The 24,390-nt window shown below is 43.3% G+C and overlaps 1 protein-coding gene across 3 annotated transcripts in view; it reads left to right on the top strand.

Moving 5' to 3' along the window:
* The first annotated feature begins 1,996 nt into the window (after positions 1 to 1,996).
* ATP2A2 (ATPase sarcoplasmic/endoplasmic reticulum Ca2+ transporting 2) overlaps positions 1,997 to 24,390 on the top strand; it is a 42,927-nt gene continuing 20,533 nt past the window's right edge. For all 3 annotated transcript variants that reach the window (XR_010030145.1, XM_063173100.1, XM_063173098.1), the window contains exons 1-6: positions 1,997 to 2,362; positions 3,429 to 3,446; positions 3,538 to 3,620; positions 10,812 to 10,916; positions 13,858 to 13,996; positions 24,184 to 24,264. Coding sequence is in view for 2 of the 3 variants with exons in the window: in XM_063173100.1 (XP_063029170.1) it covers positions 2,245 to 2,362; positions 3,429 to 3,446; positions 3,538 to 3,620; positions 10,812 to 10,916; positions 13,858 to 13,996; positions 24,184 to 24,264 (544 nt within the window). In the remaining variant the exon portion in view is untranslated. The remainder of the gene's footprint in view (positions 2,363 to 3,428; positions 3,447 to 3,537; positions 3,621 to 10,811; positions 10,917 to 13,857; positions 13,997 to 24,183; positions 24,265 to 24,390) is intronic.

The raw sequence follows: 24,390 nt of genomic DNA on the forward strand, positions 1-24,390 counted from the left end.
ACTAGGTCATCAGATCTAGCTCAGGAATTTTCATTCAGAACTGCCCTGTGAAGTGTAGGCTGTCAAGTTATCCTTCCTTGGACCTTGGCCATTCACAGAGGAGCTTTTTGAGGAGTTCAACTTTTGTTAGAAAGGATATAAGGCCACACCTACCTGGAACACCATAATTTTACACGGGCTGTCCCCTCTCCATCCCTTTTCCAGCACAGAGGTAAGACTGAGATATTTCATTCCAGATCAGACATACAGTTTCTTATAGCGTGGTGCTGTGGGTGGTTTGTAAGTGGTGGAAATGCAGATTGTAGGTAGGATCTGCATTTATGTAAGCCAGCACACATGTAGGGATAAGCTCTGGTATTTGCACAGGCATATGTACACAGGAACATCGCTTGGAAGCAACTTTTCAAGGTGTTTATGCTGATCTGCTCGCTGTGTTGTGCATGTGTTGTAGGCGTATTAATGTCAGCTGGCGCTGATTTCTCTCTGGTTTGTGTTCACTGAAGTTCTCATAAACTGGGGTGGGATTGGGTGGATCAGTCAGTTTTCTGTGCTCTCTATCGATTCCTGTGTCTGTGGCAGAGCCAGGACACGGTGCTGAGGAAAGCTCAGGTAGCTCACCCCACACCGCGCTGAACTCAGAGCGCGCAGTTCATTCCCCCTCACGTTATCGCCGGGGCTGAGTGCGCTGTCACCGGGACGTGTGCGATGGCAGCTGGGGACACCGCTCAGTGCAAGCGCAGGGCACGACCTCGGGGAGTGACCCCCGCACAGCACCGAGAAACACGGCCCTCACCTCTGCACTCTCGCGATGCATGAGGCTCCTGTCGCGACAGAGGCTGGTGCAGCCCCACAGAATCACAGTCTTTAGGGTTGGAAGGGACCCCTGAGATCACCCAGTCCAACTCTCTGCCAAGGCAGGGTGACACAGGAACGCACCCAGGTGGCTTTGAAATCTTTCCAGAGAGGGAGAATCCACGGCCTTCCCCTCACACTCTGACCGGATGATGTTCCTGTCGCGACAGAGCGTGCCAGCCTCGCAGTCACCCTTTGACCGGGTGATGCTCCTGAGGGGCCAACCCTACACTCACCCTGGACTGGATGAGGCTGCTATCACGACAGGGTGAGGGCAGAGCTCACAGATCGGCTGGGGGTCCTGTCGCAGCCGGTGCAGCTCCGTGCCACCCCGCGCGCCAAGACCCCAATGGCGGGCGGCTCCCCTCAGGCGGGCAGCTCCCCTCAGGCCGCCCCTCTCCCCCTCACCGCGGGCTGAGGCCGGGACAGGGGCGGTTCCCACCGGGACAGCAGCGGCGGGAAAGCGACCACCGCACCAGCGGGGCAGTCTCCGTGCGCAGCGGAAGCGGCTCCACCGCGGCGTGAGGCGCAGCCGCCGCCGGGCCCCGGGCGGGATCAGGGGCGACAACGGGACCGCGCTGCGCAGGGGCCGGGCCGCAGCCATCGCCTCCGCCCCACGGGCGGGGCTGCCAGCATGCCCGCCCCACGCCCCGGCCCCGCCAATGAGCGGCGTCCACATGCCGCGGCGGCGAGAGAGCGCCGGGCGGCCCCCGAGTTACATTAGAGCCGCCGCCGCCGCTGTGCGACCGGAGCGAGCGGAGGCAGCGGCGGGCGCGGGGGAGCCCGAGCCGTGACGGCGACAACGGCCTGGGCCGGCCGGGGGGGATCGGGCTGCTAGAGAAGGAAGGAAGGGGGCGATCTTGACCCTTCGCGGGCAGCGGGGCAACTGCCGCTTTTTCTCCCCCCTGCCGTTACCGCCCTCCGTTACCGGAGGCGGATCGGAGCCGCTGAAGCGAGCGGAGAGGCCGCCCGGCCACCTGGACGCGGCCCATCCCTGCAGGGACCCGCCGCAGCCCCGAGGCGACCGCAGCTCCGGGGGCCCGTGCGCTCCCCGCCTGAAGTCCCTCGTCCCCGCTGGAGAGGCGGCTCGGCTCCCTCGGAGGCGTGAGGGGTGGGAGGGGGGGTGGGGGCTTTATTTTTTTAAATTTTTTTTTAAGGGCGGCTTTCCCTATTTTTTTTTTAATTTTTAATTTTTTTCTGCCCCTCCCGGCCTCCTCCGCGAAGAGAGAGGTGTGCTCGGGTCCTCTGCTGAGGGAGAGGGTCTATGGTGATAGCACGGGGGTGGTGAGGGCTGAGGAGGGGTCTCGCCGCCGCCCCCGCCGCCGTTGAGGAGGAGGAGAGGGAGGAGGAAGAGGCGAGGCACGGCACCATTTGCTGCTCCCTGCCCCAGCCATGGAGAACGCGCACACAAAGACTGTGGAGGAAGTTTTGGCTTATTTCGGCGTCAACGAGAGCACCGGGCTCAGCCTCGAGCAAGTGAAGAAGCTGAAGGAGAAATGGGGCTCCAACGGTAGGTGAAGCGGCCCCGCCGCGGGGATGCTGCCGCCGGCGCTCGGCCTCTTCCCCCTGTGCTCCCTTCCCCAGCCCTCTCTGCTCTCCCTCATCCTTGCCGGGCCCTGTGCGAGGCCTAACGCGTGAGCACTGGCGAAGCCGGCATCTCTTCCAGGACCCGGAATAGGAGCGAGGGAGAGAAGATGGCTGACTTGAACTCCACCTCGTGGGTTTCTTTCAATCCCGAGCTCGCAGGGCTGCTCTGGGGAGGAGGGTGTCACCTCCGTTCCCTTTCACCGGAACGGTGGGAAACCTTCTTCCATTCTGCAATGAAGCGCTTTAGGGTTTAGGATTTACCTTTTTTTTTTTTTTTTTTTTTTTCCTGTCTTGACCTTCATTTTCCCCAGCTTTTCAGCGCCTTTCAGCCCCTTATTTTATATTCTTCTCTCCAGTCGGGACAAAAAATTCAGTCGATTTTTTTTTTAATCCTCATTGCTTGGGTGTCCTAGTCCCTTCTGAACTCCCTTGCCGTTGTGTAAAAATGAACATCTATGAGTAGATTACACGGTGGAGGTGTTTTTTTTTTAGCTTTAACAATGCTTTTATGCCTCTTGGGTTACTAAATCTAGTTGCAGAAACATAAAGGGGAGAGCAGAAATAAGGACATAACCTTAAAATGGAGGAAAGAATCTGAAATATTTTTAACCAAGTTTGATGGTCTGTGGGTTTTTTTAAGTGAATGTGGAGGAAAAGCTTTGTCAGAAAGCATTTTGAGCCTTTGACCCTTTGTGTGCGACAGCAGAAGTCCCACAGCTGGCTGGAGTGATGACTTGGCTGAATTATAACCCTTGGCACATTCCCGCGAACCTTTATGTGTCTTAAAATGCAAAACTCTCAGGCCTATTCACATACTGTGGTGAAAAGAGCAGCCTTAGTGGGGCTCTCAGTGTGTCTGTCAAATCCAACCCAGCTGAGCATGCAATTCAGGAAGAATATCTGGTGTGGATGCCTGATAATGCCCTAATGTGTTTCTTCGATGATTTCTTTTCTCTCACATGCTTCCTGGAAAAATCTTCCACTGACAGAGCTGCCGGCAGAGGAAGGTGAGCATGGTTATGAAATCTTCTGCTAATTCTTGTTGATAATTCATTTTTGTAAACGTGCGTGACTCAATGGCTTTGTCACATATTGCAGGAAAAACCTTACTCGAGCTCGTGATTGAACAATTTGAAGACTTACTAGTTAGAATTTTGTTGCTGGCCGCTTGCATATCTTTTGTAAGTATGATTTATTTATTTCTTTTATTTCTTAGGGTTCTGTATGGCAGAGTGACATATTCCAATATATATGATCTCTGCATACTGAAATTATTCTTTCTTGCTGGATAGATGCAAGATTGCTGTCTCCTAAATTAGTTTCTTGTGACGAGGTTTCTGTGTGCTAGCCAACAAAAATTTTGGGGAGTCTTTCATTGCATGAGTCATAAGTACATAACTCCACCAGACAGGTATTTTAAAATGTGCTTCTCATTGAACCCAGTTTGCTTATTTGAGGTGGGATTTCCCAATGCTGCTGTTGGCTTTGAAAGCTAACCTTGAGTAAGTAAGCGTTTAACTGGACATTCTTCTTGCCTTTGGGTTAATCTTTATCAAGCTCCATGTATAATCATTGGAAGACATTTTTGGATGCAATGCAGACTGGAAATAGAATCTGCATGGTGAATATTCCAGTTGCCTTCCCTTCCTGATAATAGCAAGGTGACAGTTGTTGCTTCTGACAGTGACAAGAATGTTGACGGCTGTGATGGCACCATTGTTGACCAAATTTGGTAACTGACCTTTGGATAGTCAAGTCATGAAATGGACATCTTGCTTTGCATACAGGACTAAAAGAACAAGAACGTTTCTAACTTTTTTTTCCTTAAAAACATGATTAAGCAATCTTCTTACGTTATGTGTAAATGGTATGTGCTTGCTGAAAAACTGGAAAACGGAATGAAGACTCAGAGAAGGAAGGTGAAGGATGTATTTCTTGGGGAGCTGGACAGCAGAAACAAAAGCCTGCAGAATATTAAATTGTTTAGGTAGGGAGTAAAAGTTTACAGTAGACTTTGCCCTGGAGTTGTAATTAACTACTTGAAAAAAAAATAAATGCTGCAGCTCTTGGGGGGAGTGGAAATTGTGGTGACTCTTTAGCTAAGGGCAAGCTCATTAGGATGGGCAGAGGAGAATGTGCTCTGGAGCTGTTGTGTGCTGGGGGAAGGGTTGCCCTGGTGCTGCAGTTTGTGCTGTGCTGGGGATCTGCTCTCCCCACACCGACACCTTCCACAGGGCTTTGGGTCTGTAATTCACCAGTGCCTGCTGACATCAGTCCTGACCATGGAGACAGATGTGCTTCACTCACTCCCCTGTTTCCTGGAGAGGAAATCGGGCTCCCTATTGCAAATTGAATAAATACTCATTCAAAATACTCATTTTTTTCTTTTTCCCCTCCTCTTTCCCCTTCTCCTCACAGAGGGTGAGAAGGGGATGTCTTTTTGTTCCTGAAAAGTCAGGAGTGTGTCTGCCACCTCATGAGACAAATGACAGCACAGAAGTTTGTTAGTCTTCCGTGCCAAAGTAAATTAGTTGTTTTTATTATAAACAAGTAAGTGAAAAATCAGATTTCCCAAACGAAAGCTTTGATTACTGAGTCTGAGGAAGTATGAGACCAGACAGACAGAGGTCATGGAACATACACTGCTGAGTCCTCCTGGACAACTTGATTAGTAGCTGAATTCAGTTGCTTTTTTCAGTATGGTTAATTTTCCTATCTAATTAAGAGGAGACTGTAGTCTAATAGAGTGTGGGATAGATCTGGGTTCTCTGCTTCTGTTCAGCTGACATGGTACATGACCTTGGGCTACTGCTCTGCCTTTTCTGCCTTCTATTTTGGAGTTAGAGGCACACTAAATTGATGTTAGAAGTAAAGATTTTTCTCTGGTGAAAAGTAAAACCCCTCTAGATGGATTATAATTTTGGTACTTTAAAAGTTATTCTTCCCCTTTGTGTTTGTTTCTGGTGTTTTCTTTGCTTGGAAGGCGGTCATCTTGTCTGTTTTTCTTAGGTTTTAACACTTTTTCTTGATGAAAGCATAATACAGACTTTTGTAGTAGCTGTAAAGCACCGTTGGATATGTTGATACAAGGATTGCATTACTGCAAAAATAGGATGTAATTACATCACCTAAGTTCTGGTGTTCTTCACCAGCTGTTCATTGTCAGTTTAGAAAAATTAAGATTGAGATATCAGAGAGAGGATCTCAAAGTATATAGATAACTCTTTTTTTATTGTGTTGAGGGAATTTTTATGGTGGTTGTGTTGCAATCCTAAATCATATTAGTTTATTGCTGTTAGAACTGCCTGCACAGTAACACTCATCTGTGACACTGAGACCTGCATTGGGTTTTGTGCAGAAACACCCCTTCCTATGCAGCACATAAACTTCAGAGTGCCTTTTGTGCCCTCTGCTCCCACCCTGCTGTCAGGTAGGTGTCAGTGAAGTCCTCAGAGCAGCAGCCCCGTGTGTGCCAGGCAGGCTGATGGCCGGGGTCAGATGCTGTGGGCTGTGCTTCCTGTGTCCTACATTCCAGGTCAGAGCTGCTGCTAGGGATGTGCCTGGTTAGTGAAAGCCTGAAGTATGGCTTTGGAAGAGAAACAGGGTAAATAATTTCTGATGGTGAGTAAATGGATCTGTGAATAGGCTGTCTCATTCCTCTCTTGTATCTGTGAAGCCTCTGCAGAAATAAACCTGTGGAGTGTATTGATGGCTTTTAATTCTTGATGCTCGTGTAGCATGTGCTCAGATCTGCAGTGTTTACTGAAAAGAACAGCTTGCTTTGCTGTATAAATGATTTTGACAGGTTGCAAAACGTTAACTGCATCTGATGTAGAATAATTCTTCCTTGGTGAAGTGTGGCTGCTTTGAGCAGTGGTGTGTGCTGAACTCTGCAGTCTGAGCTCTGCATCACACAGTGCATTTCCTCCTACAAGGTGCAGCCTAGGCTATAAACTCTACCAAACCCTGAAGTATTTGTAAAGCATCCTGAGAGCATTCCCTCCTCTCAGTTATTCCTTTGATTCCCAGGCTGATTTAGAAGTGAATGTCCTGAGAATGTTTTCTAATAGTGGATGTCTGTGTTTAGATTGAAACAATGCACTGTGCTTCAGCCCAGAGATTATAATAGCCTGTAAATTAGCATGGCTATATTCTAGCTTGAGATAAAAGGTGAGCAAAGGTCCCCTTGGAAAAGTAGGATGTGTCAGTAACAGTGTTGCAGGCTTTGCCCTGCAATCACCCCAAAAGCTACCTGTTAAGGTCAGCAGCAGTGAGTGTGGCACAAGATAAGGGTTGCTGTAGAACGTGACACTGACATGCTTTTAGCTAAACTTAGATTGCTCATTAGCATGAGGGTAGGGGTGATAAAAATGTGAGAAGTCATTGTGATTCTATTTTATATTGCAAAAATTAAACTGTGAATGACGGGTATCTTTTTTTTTTCCTCTTCCTATTGCTATAATAATATATTTATTCTAAAAAGTATGGTGTAACATTGATGGGTGCTTACAGTCTGTGAACTCAGTAAAATTCTTATTTTTATGCTTATACATATGGTCAAGGTGTGTTGGTTTGTGTTTTGAGTGTTTTTTTTTGAGTGACCTCTTTGCATAGCAGACAAAAATTTCTACGGAATCGTGGAACTAAAATTGGGAAGTTTTTCTTTAATGTTACCTGGGGTTCAGTAGGACTGACATGGATGGAGCAGGACTACTGAAATAGTTTGTATCTGCTTGTTTTTAAGCTAATTTGTATTAAAAGGAGAAATCACTAAAAGAGCAGTAGTTGATTCTCTGTCCAAATATATTAAAACTGAAATCGCATTTTCCTGTGAGAAGAAAACTCTTAAAAGCAGTCCACGCTTTTTGTATGACCTGCTTTAATTAATCTGGGACTTCTTTTTATTGGGATGAGATCTTACCTCTCCCAGCTTGCTTCTAAGTTTCCGTTGTCAAAATGAAAACCAAACAAAAATCCCTGTTTGGTTGCTGACAACAAAGTATTTGTTTTTCCTCTGTTAGTGGTGAGCGGGTACAGCCTGCTGGGCAACACAATTCTGTCTCCACACTCCCATTCTCCAGTTCAATTGTTGTTATTTAATGATACATAATCATCTGAGGTAACCTGGCTCCACAACTTCCCTGACAATGGAGATCCTTCACTTGGAGAAATGGAAAAAGCTGTGAGGGCACTTGTGCTGTTCCAGCCGCTTCCATCAGCGCTCACCTCACTGCTGGCTGACTTTGGCATTGTCCCTCTGTCCCCTTTTGCAAATAACCCAGTGCTGTTTGCCTGTCTTTGTGGATCTTTTGCCTCAGAGTCCTGCAGGTCCACCCCATTAGGCTTTGTTTGAAATAGGCTCTGCAAGCCATAGCCTAGCAGCCCTGAAGCAGATATGCAGAATGGAAGTTGGCCTTTAAGCTGCTTGTGTTGGCTGTTGGTATGGGGCTTTCATGTCTTGCTGTTATTTCCCTGATATTTTTAGGCATTTCTCTTGAGCAATTATCTTATTCTTTTCTTATTCTTCCTACTCTTTCTTGAGTATATGGTGATTTTACCTATTGACAGTAGTGCCTGACCAGAGCATTGGAGATCAGTGACCTGGAAGTGAAGCTGTTCTCCATGTGAGTTTTAAGTGATTAGGGCTGAAACATTGTGGGGCCCTTCTGAATAGAAATTGGAAAAAAAAAATGAGATCTCTCACTGTAAACCTCTCCAGGGTCTTAAAAGTGTGCTAGTGGAAACTTTCTGACAAGGACTCAGTGACTTGGACAAGAATTGTCTAGTCTTTACCAAGCCTCAGCATATGGTCTGTTGTTACTAAAAATGCAAAGTTAAATATTTGTTATTTCTTGTGCTACTTCCTCTTTGTTTTCCTTGCCTTTGTTTTGTTTTTTACTTCAGACTGCTATCAAATAATAAACCTGATCTGTCAGAGAATGTGTTGTGTATCACAAATACCCTAAGTGAAGTGTTAATGTAGCTGTAGTCTGCTATAGCAAAAAGAAGAACTTAGAATGTATTGGGTTATTTTATGTCCATGTTTACTAAATTGTTCTAGAACTGGGGCTTGGATTGTTCCAGTGATACTAATTGTGTAGAAATTTCTGGAGAGAGGAATGTGTATTGCTGGCTTCCAGGGTTAACTAGATACTTCACTTTAGTCTTGTCACAGTTTGATAATTTCACCAAAAAAACAGCAGTGATGATTTAAACCTTCAGGCTCTATACTCTCAGGATCTCTAATTTGAGTTCATCTGCTCTTTTTGAAATAATGACTTACTGAAAGAAAAGATCCCTTGAAAACTTAATTTTGGCTCTCCTTGACATACTTGGATCTTGCTGTCCTTGTAGCCCCTTTCCTTACCTCTGGAAGTTGTGGCCTCTCTCAATGTTATTTTACAGCACACTTGGTCTTAAATCGGGAAAGATTCTGGTTTAAAGTCGTGTAAAGCAGATGTTTTATTCCAGTTAACTTTGTAGGTGCCTGCTCAGATAAGCACATCACAACATAATTGGATTTATTTGCTTTGTTTGGAAGCAAAGTGGGCTCTACAGAATTTCAATAAAGAAAGGGAGGGAAGAAACAGATTCTGCTGGCAGTGTGTGACCTTGTGTACACTGAGGGGTCTGGAAATGCCCCATTGGCCTCTCCTGTAGCTGCACGGGGAGGCTGCCCTGGCACAGGGCTGGGTGTGGGGAGAGCAGGGACAGCAGGGCCTGTCCCACTGCCCACAGACATCCATGGCACAGGGCTGGGTGTGGGGTGGGCAGGGACAGCAGGGCCTGTCCCACTGCCCACAGACATCCATGGCACAGGGATCTGTGTGGGGAGAGCAGGGACAGCAGGGCCTGTCCCACTGCCCACAGACATCCATGGCACAGGGATCTGTGTGGGGTGGGCAGGGACAGCAGGGCCTGTCCCACTGCCCACAGACATCCATGGCACAGGATCTGTGTGGGGTGGGCAGGGACAGCAGGGCCTGTCCCACTGCCCACAGACATCCATGGCACAGGGCTGGGTGTGGGGTGGGCAGGGACAGCAGGGCCTGTCCCACTGCCCACAGACATCCATGGCACAGGATCTGTGTGGGGTGGGCAAGGACAGCAGGGCCTGTCCCACTGCCCCCCAGGCAAATGCAGGACTGTTGCAGGGACTGCAGAGCACTGAGATGTGGAGAGATCCCAACTAAATCTGTTCTGCAGGGGGATTACACAGCCCCTCAGAGTGCTGTGTTACCAGCTGTAATGTTGCAGTTGTATTAATCACAACCTGGATCTTACAAGTTTATCCCTTTGTAATAAAAATTTCTTGTTGCCTTGGATTTGCCTGACAGTCTGTTTTCTGCTTGAGGCTTTCATGCTGCTGCTCCTTCCTTTTGACATCCTGGAGTGTCTCACAATTGAGCAATAGCTGGGAGCAGCATGTTGGTGGAATCGTGGCCTTGCTTCAGTAACAGTTTGCTCGCTGCAGCCTAACAGTGATTCAGAGTGCTGTTGCCTGACTACCAGCCCTAATTATCTCAACACGTTGTTCCTATTTACTGTCACTTTCCAGGCTTCCTGTTGCTCAACATGTTGATGAAAATGCTCTTCCTCTCTGGTCATGTTAACTTGACTTTTCATCAGTGACTCCAGCACTCTGCAGAGGCCCTGACACATTCAAGTCAAATGAATGACAGATACCTAACACGAGTGCACTTTTAAAACAAATGAATTAAAATAAAATCTATGTGGAGCCTTTTGTGCAAGTCCTCAAGTTTGACTTACTTTTTAAAATCCCATTTTGAGTTTTATCAGCTACTTGGTTTACAATCCAGCTTCAGATATAACTATACCATTCACTTAGATGCTTCAATGTGACACTATTTGTATTTAAATTAGTAGATGATTGTTTTTTGTATCTACTCACTGGAAACTTGTAAAGCTGTTTCCATTTGTGTGGCTAAGTTACTAGTAAAGGGCAATTAACTTGCTTGAAATTCAGATTCTGGCAAAGTTTTAGTGTTTTAAGTAGTCAAACTAATCCATGTCCTGTTTTATATAGTAATTAAATAATTTTTTTCATTGTCATAACTGTTGTCACAACTTCTCCTTTCACTTCTGAAGCAACAGTAGCAATTGTTTCCCAGATAAATAGCTTACTCCTTTAAAAGAAGAGTGGCCTCTAAAATGAACTTTGTACTGCTTTAGTAAAGATTCTTTTTCTCTTTTTCCATTGCGTTTTGCCAATTCATTCATGAATTACAAAACTACAAACTTGGTAGATTGAGGGGTTTCCAAAACTGCTGAAGTCTGAGCAGTTGAAACTTAGCAGGCATTAAGTTTGCAAGGTGTAAATCAGAATTTAAATCTCTGTGTTTCTCTTGCAGGTCCTGGCCTGGTTTGAAGAAGGTGAAGAAACAATCACAGCATTTGTAGAGCCTTTTGTAATCTTACTCATATTAGTAGCCAATGCAATTGTGGGAGTGTGGCAGGTATGCAGAGACTTTTACAGCATCAAATCACAAATGTTTGGGGTTTATGGTTTAAGAGGAAGCACTGTACCCTGTAGTGTTGGGTGTTCCTACAGAGCAAGTAGGATGTGTTGCTAACTTGGGATTCCTGAGAGTCAGCAAACCATAAAGCTTCTCAACAGAAAGTGTTGACTTAAAGGTAAAATGAAAGCTTCAGAAGTGTTGCCAGAAAGGCAAAATGCCCATCAGTGTTTGGCCACACACTGCTGAACACATGAACAAGACAGGCCAGAATAAAGCCCTGAATTCAGGCAGTAAATCAGGCCTTGCAAAGCTAAGAACAATTGCAGTGCTTTGCTTCCTGACTAAGGAACAAAGGATGGAGCACTTGTAATCTTGTTTCTTTTCTGTTTCCTCTTGAGACAGCTGTTGTGTTTTAGTAAATTATTAATACAGTATTAATTCTCCCTGTTCAATCACTGTAGTACCTATTAAGTGTACATGCAAAGACTGCATGTCTGTCAAAAGGCACAAGTTTCTGATGAAAACATCTAAATACCATAAAACTTTTGCTGCACTGTCAGCTGTGACATTAATTTGATGCCTTTTTAAAAATCATATAGACAGTAGTATCATAACATAAAATCACACTTCATGAGATGCCAAAACAAAAGTGTTTATTTCTCTTTGCTGATTTGATCACTTTAGGCAGTGGATATTTATATTTTGTTAGAGGGGATTTTTTTCTGCACATAAAAAATGCTCTAGGATTTTTGTGGTAAGTTCTTTGTATGATTGTTGGGTTTTTTTGTAAGGGAGGGTGCTAGCATGACATAATTACTTGCTCCCGTAGTACATGAGGCTTCATGCTTTAAAAAATATCAAACTGGCCAAAATAACAAAAAATAATAGGTTACAACATATTAGAGAGGACCCTGCCTGCTGGAAGAAGTGGCCTTGAGTGGCATTGCTGCCCATTCCTGTGCTCTGCTCTGTGCTATCCCAAGTGAGCTGGCTGAAGAGTGTTCCTCAAAATTGAGACTTTAGCAGTAACCAGCTTGCTGCCCTCCCTGCTGGAGCAGGTGTGCAGGGAAGGGATAAAGTTGGTCAAGGGGTGACAGCACTGCCCCCTTAAATGACATTTTATATTCAAGTCTTTGTAAAGTAATTGTGCAAGAGTTAATGTTTAACTTGAAACTCGTGAGTTGCAGTTCTGCAGGTACTAATTGTAAGCATGAAATGGAAGCTAAAGCTGTCTCTATATAGTTTGAGGATTTTTCTTGTATAATTGTTTCCCTGTTTTAGAAAATAATCAGGTTATTTTTCTGATGTCATAGTGTGCAAAGATTACCTCTATATGTATTTCTACATGCATGGAACCTCATTGTGAAAGAGTTGCTGCCCAGATGAAGTGACTCATTGCCTTGTTCTAATGGGCATGGAAAATCAGGCACAGTACACAGTCTCCACCCATGACTGTATCTGTTCCTACAGGTAGCAGATGTGAGCACTGAGTCACAGCCCTGCCTCCCTCAGCCCTTCCTCTCACTGCCCCTTTCCCCAGCAGCTCCTGCCCTGCTCCAGGGCCTGCAGGGCAGCCTGGCTCCCACAACTGCAGGCAAACTGCAGCAAAGAGACTCAGTCCAGCACTGTGAGCTGCCTGAATGAGCTGAATCATGGAATTGTTGGGGGTGGAAAAGAGCTTTGAGATCACCAAGTCACACTATTAACCCAGCACTGCCAAGGCCACCACAAAACCATGTCCCTGAGGGCCACATGTACATTTTAGATACCTGCAGGCAAGGTGATTCATCCACCTTCCTGAGCAGCCTGTTTGGATTCTTGACAGCCATTTCTGTAAAGAAATTGCTGCTAATACCCATTCTAAATTCCTCCTAGTGCAAGGGCTGATATTTTTTGCAGTTTATGGCTCTGTGCTGGTCTCTGCCCTACCAGACCCTGAGCTGTGCCATGGCAATGTTAGTTCCTTTAGGTAGTTTTGGTAACAGTCATTTTCAGCTGCACTGTTACAAGGAACTAGTGAGTTCCTCAACTTTTGAATTTTTGATTGTTTTGTTTCTGCTTTGACATGCAAGGAGGAATTTTTTATTATCTGGAAAGGCTGATGTATATTTGAAGGGCAGATGTTCTAAAAACTGTGTGCACTCTACCATTATCTGTAATTATCAGGGCTAAGTGACGTTGGTTCTTGTCAATAGGCAGGGAAATGGAAAATAAATTCTTTCTCCAAGAGCTGGAGAAGGAGCACTGATAAGCTGCTGGTTTCTGCAGTTGTTCTTTATCCAGGTGGCATCACAATACTGATACCAGTCTCTGCCAGAGCTCAGTGAGAGAGCTGCAGCTGAGATAGGAAAGATGATGTGTTGGTGGAAATTAAAAGGTTTTCCTGCATGGGGATTCATCTGAGTCTGTAAATTGTTTGGAGTTCTGGGAAAGTTTCTAGTGTATGCTTTAATTTCATTTCAGCATGACTTGATTTGCTGAAATAAAATTGATAATAAGTTGGCTTCATCATAACTTGATCCTTGGTTTGTGTTAATAAATGAAACTCTAGGCTGAGTGTAAGCTGCTCCAGCCAACACCTACATCCACAAATATTAATTTTGATTAGTGCTTTTTTTAATGTCAAAAACATCCATAGGTGACATGGAACTCTTTGTATGGCCTCCCTGCAACAGCACTGTGGATATTCTTGATGGAAAACGCTGCAGCATTGAAATAACAATTCCTGTGTTCTAAAGGCCCACAAACACCTGAATTACACTCTAATGATTCCCAGTCAGCAACCTCGTAAGGGGAGGGGACACAAAATGTTCTGTGTGGAGAAATATAGCTGAGCTGAGTTGGTAGCATTCATATGATAATGCTTTTGGAAAATCGGATGAGACAGGCTTATTTTCCTTGAGGGCTTTCAAAATGACACATTTTTGCTGTCTTTTAGGAAAGAAATGCTGAAAATGCTATTGAAGCTCTTAAAGAATATGAACCAGAGATGGGCAAAGTGTATCGACAGGACAGAAAAAGTGTCCAGAGGATTAAAGCAAGAGACATTGTCCCAGGTGATATCGTGGAAGTGGCAGGTAAGACCCACTCGTGTGGTGCATGCAGGCATAAGCATATTAATGGGAAATTGTTGTGGGGCTTTGTCTTAATGATTGGAGGCCCTGGGGGGAGTTTTCAAACACCCCTAAGTATATGCTTCACTTAAGAACAATCTTGCTCCTCTTCATCTGTAATTACCTTAAATGTGCATGTGTATGGAGGGGATTGTTTTTCAAGTTGCCACTTAGTTTAATTGGTAGGAAAGTAAGGCATCTTAATTGGAGTTGTGGTTTTAACACTTGTCACAAATTTAAAATTTTGGTTTCTAGTGTCTGGTTGCAGAGTGTCTTAAAGCTTGTCTTCTTTTCTATCACAAAATAGATTTTGTTCCTGGTGTTAAAATATCTGCAGTTTCCTTAGGTTTGAGAGTGCAGAGATTTTTTTTTTTAGTCACAGTCTGTTATTTCATCTGAATGTGTTTCTCCAGCTCTTAGACTTGTAGTAGCAGTGCCTTTGAACTCCTCTTCACAAATGTCTTCTGTCCTCTCAGCAAGTGTGACTGGCACATGACTTCACTGTTTTCTCATCTTTCCCAATTCCTTATTGCTCCTTCTGACAATTTGCTGTGTAGATCTCAAATACATGAGCTATGCAGAGCAGAGCTCCCTGTTTCTCCTGGGTAAGCTTTTGAAGTGCCAGCCTTAAAAGCCTGGACTTCTGCCTAGAGCTTTGTAATACCTTAGGTTTGCTCTAGAAGCTGTGTCTTTGTCTGGAAGGAGTGCAAAAACAGATGGGTTATAAACTTCTAGCTAAAATTCCATCATTTTGGTGATAATGCCATAGTAATAACTTTTTCTCTGAACTGGGCTTGACTGTTCCTTCCCAGATAAAACTAGGTGGCTCTTGCTGAGTGTCAGGAGTGTTGCATGTTCAGATTTTGTAGGTCATTATCCCCTGTTAACTGAGTGATTGTTCCTTTGGGAACAATGCAGGGTGTACATCAAACTTACTTTGCACTCGTGTCACTTTGATTTTAGAGGTGGTGGCTGTCTCAAGAGGAGATAAATATATACCCTTAAACTTGACTATCCTCCTGTTTTAATTAGCAGGCAAAGGGAGTGTGCACTCAGGATGAAGTTGCTGTTGGCTGCCTGCCCAACTTTCACTCCTTGAGAAACTTTAACGTTTCTGGCTGAGCCCTGTCTCAAGCCCCTGTTTGTGCACAGGGTGATGCAGCTACAGCTCCAAAAGCAGAGTGGTGATGGTGAAGTGAGGGTGCTCTGTGATGCCCTGTCAGTGCCTGCTCTGCCTCACTGCTCCTGCTCTGCTAGGGGGGCTCTCTCTGCTGTGCCTGATGTGTCCTTTTGAGGCAAACAGAGCGGTATCAATTACACACTGCAGTGCATGGCTGGGCCAAATCCTTATCCTGTTTTTAAATGTCAGCAATGGAATGGTGGATTTGGAAGGAGTTTTCATCGTGGGAATACACTTGGGTTCTGGTTTTTGTACTTTAAAGCAGAGTTGGTAGAATGGGAGTTGATGACTGTGTGTTTTGCACTGGTGTGGGGTTTCACTGAAGAGAAATGCTGGATTTTGATGCTCTGGTTGTGTATACAAAACACTTTCTCCTTGATTCACTGCCGTTTCAGAAGAGGTACAGATTGTGTATTCATCTTCAAATTTAGCTTTGCCTTTATTCTGTATGAGAACACCTGGGGGATGTGTGGGCTTTTACTTACCTGCTGTATATTGTCAGTACCAATAAAATCAATTACTCTCTTTAAAAGGCCTGTGTCTAAGGGAGAAAAACAAACTGGGAATAACCAATGTGCCTGTAACACCAGGCTGCCTTTAACTAGCATGGTGTCCCCTTTATCACAGGGTTACTATTGCAATATTAAAATCTGCTTGTAGAGCAGTGACTGATAGCCTAGAATATGTAGAATTATTTTTTTAAAGATAAGGACTAGCTTAATGTAGAAACCCAAAAAATATTCAAGTTTTGTGACTGTTTTATGACTGTCCTTTAAGATAGGTGGTCTGGCTTGTTGATGGCTTGTAGAAGCTTTTCTGTGTAAAATACTCACTTAAATTTGTGGATCAAATAATACACTTAAATTACCTTCACTTGAAGCTGCAGTTAATTATAAGTCATGTGGATGTTTAATGGAGAAATCAGTGCTTCAGAGTAACACAACTTCTGACACTGAAACAATAAATTCTTGTAGCTAGACAATGCTGAGTTTTAATTGTAATCAAACTGAGAAAAGCCACAGAGCAAACAGGGAAGAGCCACTAAAGGCATCATGTCCCAGCGTTGGTGTCAAGAGCTGGAGGTGAGAGAGACTCTGTGCATGCCTGTGCCTCAAGGGCAGGAGGGCTCTGATGGCCTCTGACATGTGCTGTGCACAAAGATGGCCATGTAGGGAAGTGCCAGAGCCCTTCATGCTGGGATTCATATCTGCCTCTGGAATTCCTGGCCAAGGGCCAGCCACATTTGTGTGTCCAGGCCAATCTCCTTCAGCCCTGTGCCACAAACAGCCAGGTGATTGCCTTCTCCCCTGTGTGATAACGTACAGGGAGCAAATTCCTACAAGTCATCCCCTGCAAAATGGTTCTATTTAATGCTGTAACAGCTTTGCTAATTTGAGGTAGCTGTGTGTGGGTCTGACACAGAGATAAATCAATTGTTGGAATTGTTAGGTTGCTATTGATACATGCAAACATTAATTTCTTAGCTGCATGTTGGCAGAAGGACTTTCCTCCATGTTCACCTCAGCAGAGATGGTGGAAAAGGTCCTGAACAATGAACAGGAGCCCTTAGGGATGTTGGGGTGGCAGATTTGGGCATTGTGCCTTGAGTTTGCTTGCAGAGCTGTGGTGAGCCTGCTTCTCAGAGCTGTAGTGTGTGATGGTTACCAAGCTACAGAGGCTTTCTGAGAATTGATGAAGTGACAGACATGCAGATGCTGTCCTCACATGGCTTTTCAGTTTGCCTGCCTTTAAATGGATTATCATGTTGTTGTAGAAGCTGGAGTTAATTGCAGGGTACACTCTAAATCTGTAACCAGGGGCTGTCTTAATAGATTAGCTACACTTTGATTTAGTTAAGTTTTTTGTTTGCTGGGTTAAAGTGGTATTTTAAAGAGAAAATTAGAATAGCATGGCCCTACTTCTTACAAGTTTTGTATGAAGTTAGCCTGAATAATTGGGATAAACTGGTTATAAATCATGTATTCTTTTAATAGAAGCACATTTGGGAGCAGAAATGACCTTTGTTCACTTCCACTGTATTTTCCTGTCTAAAATTTCTGGAGCAGATACAGTGTATCTGAGTTTCTGTAATTTAATAAATGAAAGTTCAGTAGTTGCAGTCAGTGAATGACCAAAGCACCGCCACAGTAGTTCCTCTTTTTCCTGAATTTCTGAAGGATGGTTATTGTCATCTGTTACTGCATCTGTAAGTACTCAACATGTTAAAAATACACACAGAATTGCCAGAAGCTGTTGCTTATTAAATTAGTGTATATTCCAGAAATTATACCTGGCACAGGGTAGGCAAGAACTGCTTTGGGGCTTTTTATTCCATGAGCACTTCAGGATTCTTGGTGCTTTACAATAAAGATGAATTTGGGATGAAGAAGGTCAGGAAGGAAGATTGTTGTTGTGAATTATGTCACTCCCATGTGGTTGTGAAGAGCTCCAGGTTCTCCCTGGTGGTACAGCTAAAACATGAATGTTTCAGGTCTTATTCCAAAACATCTGAGTCCTTGTGCCTGTGTCACTTTTCTAACAGCTGGGGTTGATGTTCACACTCAGTGCTAGGAGATGCAGGTTTACTTTTTCTGGGAAAGTATTGAGATTGGAAATGATAAGGAAAAGATTGAGGAAGGCTTAAGCCCCGAGCAGAGACCTGCTGGAGGCTGTCCTGAAGAAACTGCTGAGTTTGCTTCTCTTGGTGAGGAAAAAAAATTATTGTTGTGTTTCCTTACCAGGTGCAAGCTGTTGGGTCTGAGTTTTAAAGCATTTATTTTGCTGTTTTTCCTGAAGTACTGCTTTTGAACCAGAAAAGAGAGGAAAGATGAGTGGTTAATAAATACATGTACAAGTAGTGCATAAATCTGTGAGCTTCAGTGAACAATTTGCCAGCACATCAGAGGCAGCTCAGGGTTAACCAGACACAGTCCAAACTCCATTCCATACTTCACTGGAGGCTGCAGTTATGTGAGGTTCAGCTCAGGGCACGGCCTAAACTTGTGTCATTGTTAACACACATTGGAAATATTGCAAAATACATTTCCAATTTTTACCCCAATTCTTGTAGCATTTTCCTTCAGAGCTACCAAACTGTTTGGTAAAAGTAGCAAAAGTAATTCTGGTTTAGTTGCTTGAAAATTGAGAACATACCTGGTACTCTGTACTCTGACAGAGCTGATACTGAGTGGGTTTTATTAGAAGGACAAATAGTACTGAACAAAAAGTTTGGACATCAAGATAATGTTCAGTTACTACTGTGTTACCCTGGCAAAGGAAGCTCTTTTGTGGTTTTTTGGTTTTGATTTTTTTTAAGGCTAAAGAAAACTTGCATTTGAAACTTGGCTGCACTTCCAGAATTCTGACTTTTGGTTCTTCTGCTACCCAAATGCAGCATAACTGGGAAACAGGGCTTGAGTTTGGTGTGCAGAGGTTGCTGTTCTCCACCTGACCTGGCTTCAGTTGAAGCTGAACTTACCAGCCTGTTCTTTCTGCTATTAGATATTTTTGTAGGCTGATCACAAGAGTTTTCCATCTAGTAGGCAGTGGTATAAATAGGTCCACTAATTAAAAGCTAAAACTAGACAAATGTGGTTTAGAAATGAGTGCAGCCTTAGAAGCAGGGTCCCTGTCCATCAGCACATCTTACCTAATGTTCTGGTGTTCTGTTGTCATTCTGGAGAGAATGACAAACAAGTCTGATTTTAGAGAATGAAAAGAAACAAGTTTAAGAAAAATTTGACTCTTATGTACTATTTAACACAGTATCTGCATTTCTCTCAACCTCACTTTTGACCTGGAAATACTCTGGTCCCAGAAACCAAAGCTTTTTCTGTCCTTTTGGCTTTCCTTTATAAGAAAACAATATATAGGTGTTGTTTAAATTTATCTTAACCTCTACCTTGAACAGTTCCTTGGTTGGGATGCTCACACCTTGCATACACTGCACAGGGAGCTCTGGGGATGTTTTGTCAGCCCAGAATGCAGAAGGTGGGTGGTAGAGGCTGTTTCATGCACATTGTCTAATGCAAAGAATGAATTTAAATGTGTTCTGTCACCTTGTTAGTGAGAGCAAGTGCTGTTTACTGCTATGGTTACAACTCTTGGACCTTTGCTGGTGGAATCTGTCTTGATGGAAAATAAATTTTACCTTCCTGGTTTGGAGTGGAAACTCAGACTTAAAATTTGATTCATAATCTCTCTTCTAATTTTGACACTTTGACATTCTTGGCCTTGTATGAAAGTGTAGCTGGACTCAATTGTGTTCCTGTTTTGTAGAGCTTCTGATTTTTGGTACCATTTTATTAATGCCCTGTTCAGGAAGTGTTAAATACTTAAAAGCTGATACTATGGAAGAAAAATGAGATTGTCTGTGTAGAAGGGGGGAAGAGGAGCTAAGCTGAGCTTGTGTTAAGGAAGTTTAATACAAAAACCAGTTCTGCTGGAGCAGCTCTACCTCTAAATAAAAACAAACCATTCAGGTGTGAACTTTAAATATTACTGTCCCCAGCAATACTCAATGCTCAATTCAACACTCAGAAAATCCTCAGCTCTGCTGATTGACGTGTGTAGCATCCCTTATCTGTTATTTTAAATCTATTCACTTTCATTCTTAAAATTTGGTGGTTTGTGGCAGTTCTTTTGGGGATGCTTTTACTCAGTTTCAGGAACTGTTTGTGTTCAAAAACTGTTCAACTCTGGAATAATTGGAGCTGTACTGATATTCTTTATTACAATAAAGTCCAGTTCCAACCCAAGGTGCTGATAGCAGATCCAGGGTGACGCTGGCTTTGGTTAATGATAAACATAAATAAAGTGTGAGGTACATGGTATGTATGAGAGCTCCTGAAATCTGCAGGAAGAATTACTTCATTTGCTGGGATCACAAAGAGGGACTTGCTGCAAACAGATCACTTTCTTAGCTAAGAATTGGTCTTGTAACAAATTAACATAAAAAAGAAGCAAAACTTTTTATGATGTCCCTGCCTGTGAACCTGAGCAGGTCTGCAGGGGTGTGAGGGGTCAGAGTTAACAGAGCTGATATTGGTGTTCAAAGTACACATCTCAAACTTCAGTTTTATTCTGAGGACAGTTCTATAGCATGCTGGCTTTTGGGGTACAGGTAATGTTGCTTCCTGAGCCCACTGCCACCAGCAGTTTTGGTTAGAATATCTGGAATATGGATCTCAATAGACTGTACTGAGATATGGTCTCATAATTTGAGACTGAAAGATGAGTATGGTCCTCTTGTAGTCTAAGGTTCTTTGTTAGTACCCAGAAGTAACTAAAAATACAAGGGACTGAAATCCACTCAACTTTAATAGTTGTTTTCCCTCCACCTTCATTGTAGAATGTGTCCCATCACTTCTCACCGTCTTCCTGGGCTGCCTAAAGCACAGACTGCCACAGCCTGCAAAATTAATATTGTATTTTAGCTGTAGAGGTCTCCCAGGGAGTGTCTCAAACCATTGTCTGACAGAATTCTGAAATGAAATATTTAATTTTATTGCTCTGCTGGAAACTGGTAAAGTATTGAAAGGGATATCAGTGCTCAGATGAAACAGCCAGGTAATGAGTTGATAATTCCACTGTAGGACTTGGTCAGTGCCAAGGATAAAATTGGGACTCAGGTTGCTCAATAATACATTCTGTACTTGAAGTCAATTTGGGACAAGTCTGTGGAGAAGAAGCAGGGTTGGACTGTGTGAAAATGAAATATCTGTCAGTGATTGTTCATGTGGGGGAACTTGACCCGCAGCACTGGGAGCAGGAGGAGAAGGGCTTTGAACACGAGCAGAAAGGCTGGAGTGGTGGGTGCTGGTTGGGTGGGTGAAGAACCCAGTATTTGAAAGTACTAAATTTGCCCTGTTTACAGTGCAAAAGCAACTGACATAAATTCTAAATTCATGTTGTAACAAAGTACTGCTCCAGTTTTTCTACCAAGGAGTAGAAATTGTAAATTGTCTGTTTCAGTGTAGACTCATGCACAGTTCAATAAAATGGATATTTATCTGTTTTAACCCCCTGTCATGACCAGGTTGTTTTTACACAGACTCATTTATTGTGTGCTGAAGCTCTGTATTAAAATTATAAAATTCTGTGCATAAATAAAAGGATTCTGAGGGTAAAGCTGTAATGGTTCAAACCAACCCCATCTCCCTCCTCCAGACAGCAGTCAGTGCTGTAGCTGCTGGGGCTGTTCTCATCAGTAGTTTTGTATTTCCTACATTATGTTTCAGAGCACATACCTGGGCAGTTTTGAAAGCAGCTTATTTTATTTCTTCAGAGCTGTTGTACAAATCAAGGTACTATGTAGGATTAAAAACTTGGGTTGAAATAATGGATGAAAATATTTCTGCAACTGACTTTATTTTAGATGGCAGACTATGGAATTATGTCATTTACTGTAGCAGCTCTGTGCTGAGCAACACAAACACATAATCACTTCTTCATTTCTTGCAAACCTTGGGTTTTACTTCCATTGGTTCTGTGGACTGAACTATATCATTTTTAAAAAGCTTCCCTAAAAACAACTGCAGCCTCCAATTTTTTTTCCTGTTTTAAAGTATATGTTTAAAGAGCCTTCTCTTTGTGGATGAGATCTGTGGTATACTGCTCACTGAAAATTTCCTGTGGTTCCCCTCTGTCATAGGATGGCTTCCTATTTATGTTCCTTTTCAGTTGTGCTCTTAAAAGTATATTCAACACTATAAATGATTTGGTCTCATAGTTGTTATTTTGCAAAGGGCTGTTTAAAATGTCTCTGTAATTGACCCTGACATAGAGCTCTCCTGCCTATTGGAAATGCCTTGAATATTTCACTACAGCCTTCCCAGTCAGAGAGGGTGAGTGAATCATGTGTCTTATCTTAAATCACTGAGATAAATTTATAAAGCTGCACTGTCATAATAAATTTAACACTTCAGTTCTGGAGATTCAGGCAATTGGTACCAACAGTAGTATTTTCATGGAAATGCTGATGTTGAATATCAACTGTCTGTTAGAGGGGTCTCTCCAAGTATTTGTGAATATTGAGTTTGAACCACTTGGAGCAGTCAGAAGTAGGTTAGAAAATCACTTGTGAACTTTGCCGTATGTTCTGTCCAGTTGCTTGAAAGTTCTAAGATCGTTTTTTAACAGTTTCTATTTTGTGTTCTGCATCTCCCCCAGTGCTGCCCTGGTGGCTGCAGCTCTCAGGGCTCTGGGGGTGTTTGTGCAGGTTGCTCTGGGGGCTCGGCCTGTCCAGCCCTGTCTGCAGAGCAGCTGCTCCTGTGTCTGCAAATAACCCTGCTCAGGACACCAGGAGAGCAATTGAATAGTTTTGCCTTTTTTGGCCTAGGTCACCATTTGTCTGAGGCTATTTTCTCCTGCTGCTCAAGGGCATTGTGGCTTAAATTAGTATTCACATGGTGTAATGACACATTTGTGGCAGGATTTTTGTCCCTTCATATACACACGCTCAGAAAAACACACATCTAACTCTACAGACAAAACTATACAAACTTCTGCTGGTTGTAGTGGTTGGAGTTACTCTGAATTTACAGGAAGTCACATGGGACAAGTTTTCCTGACATTTGAAGTAGCACTTCATTCTCCTCTCCAGGGTTTTGTTCCACAGTTTGGCACTGCAGGGTGTGAGGGCTTGGATGAGCCGAGGCTGTGACACCACTGTGGAGCTTTTCATGATATTATTTCTTAATGTGCATTATTGCTGCTGATTGCATAAGCAGTTCCTGCAGGAATTGCAGCTTATTTTAATTTCACTGCAGGGACACAGATTGCACCTACTGAAAAGATCAGCTGTCTTTAGTTAGTTATTCACCCTTCTTTATTTCTTTGCATTATTTTATAATAATATAGCTGACACTTGAATGCTTGCAGTGTTAAATTACATTAGGAGTGTTCAATCATGTGTTAATTAGCAATATTGACATGCAGAATGTAGAACCCCTCCATATGAATCAGAAATGTGCCTCATTAATGTGCTTTAGCAAGTTCATTTGCATGAAGCCATTTATTTGCACAAAATGGTTGAGCTTTGGTTTTTTTCTTAAAAACTTGGAAAAGCTGAGTAAGAGGAAGCAGGAAGGGAGAAGATAATGTTGAGATGTTGGGGATGCTGGAGCTCGACTGACAACTGGATTTGTCACTGCCATTTTTAGGAGTGTGGTGTTAACTGCTATAATCTGCTGCCTTGGTGTCTCAGGCACTTGTTAGTGGATGTTTTGTTGTTTGTGGGCTGTTTATTTTGTTTTCCTTTCAGTATTCTCTTTTGCAATGTAGAAATGTGCATGACAAGATAAACACAACAGAGATCTGTGAAAATTGTAACTGGGCTATGGATTGTGGTTATTTAATAGGGCAGCATTACTGGAAAATAAAGCTACTGTGTGATCTGAGGTTCTTCCAACTCTGAAACATCTGGCAGCATTCAGTGTAACATTACCAGAGCATATTTGCAGAAGCACGTTATTCTCACAATTGGTGCCAAAGAAAAGGAAAATACAACTTCTTCTAGTTTTCTAAATAAATAGATGTGGATAATGTGATTTTTGGAGAGCAGAGGACTCACTTTGGGCATAGAGAAAACAACTGAAAGATTCTGCCAGTTGTTCTGAAAAGGGAACTTGGTTCACCTTAGCTACGGGTTTTGATTGTTTATAAAAATGTCTTCTGAAATTGATATCTTGCTCTTGAGAATGTTTTCCCTTTTCTTTCAAGTGGCCATGTGGTTAGAAAAACAATCCAGTGATTTGCAGCTTCTTTCGGGGAGGTTAGATAGGGGCAAGTCTGAATTGCCAAGGTGTGTTGGATCCTCAGAAAATGGGAATATTGCAATTAGCTACTGGTGGTCTCAGTCATCTGTGCAGTTTCTGGAAAGTCATTTTTCTGGCTGATGGAGGGAAGGGACACTTGGTCAGTCATCTCTCAAACAGCAAAATTCTGACTTTGTCTTGTCATTTCCTTGCAGTTGGAGACAAGGTTCCTGCTGATATAAGAATTACTTCTATCAAATCTACAACTCTAAGGGTAGACCAGTCAATTCTCACAGGTACAGTTTCTGTGACTTTCATGTAATTATGTGCATAATTGAAAGTGCTTTTTCACCATTTATTTGCAATGATCCATTAGAAACAAGCCTGCAGCTACTGAAGTTCTCTGCGTTCAAGTGCAGTAA

The sequence above is a fragment of the Melospiza melodia genome, chromosome 20, assembly GCF_035770615.1.
Source record: "Melospiza melodia melodia isolate bMelMel2 chromosome 20, bMelMel2.pri, whole genome shotgun sequence".
Lineage (NCBI taxonomy): Eukaryota > Metazoa > Chordata > Aves > Passeriformes > Passerellidae > Melospiza > Melospiza melodia.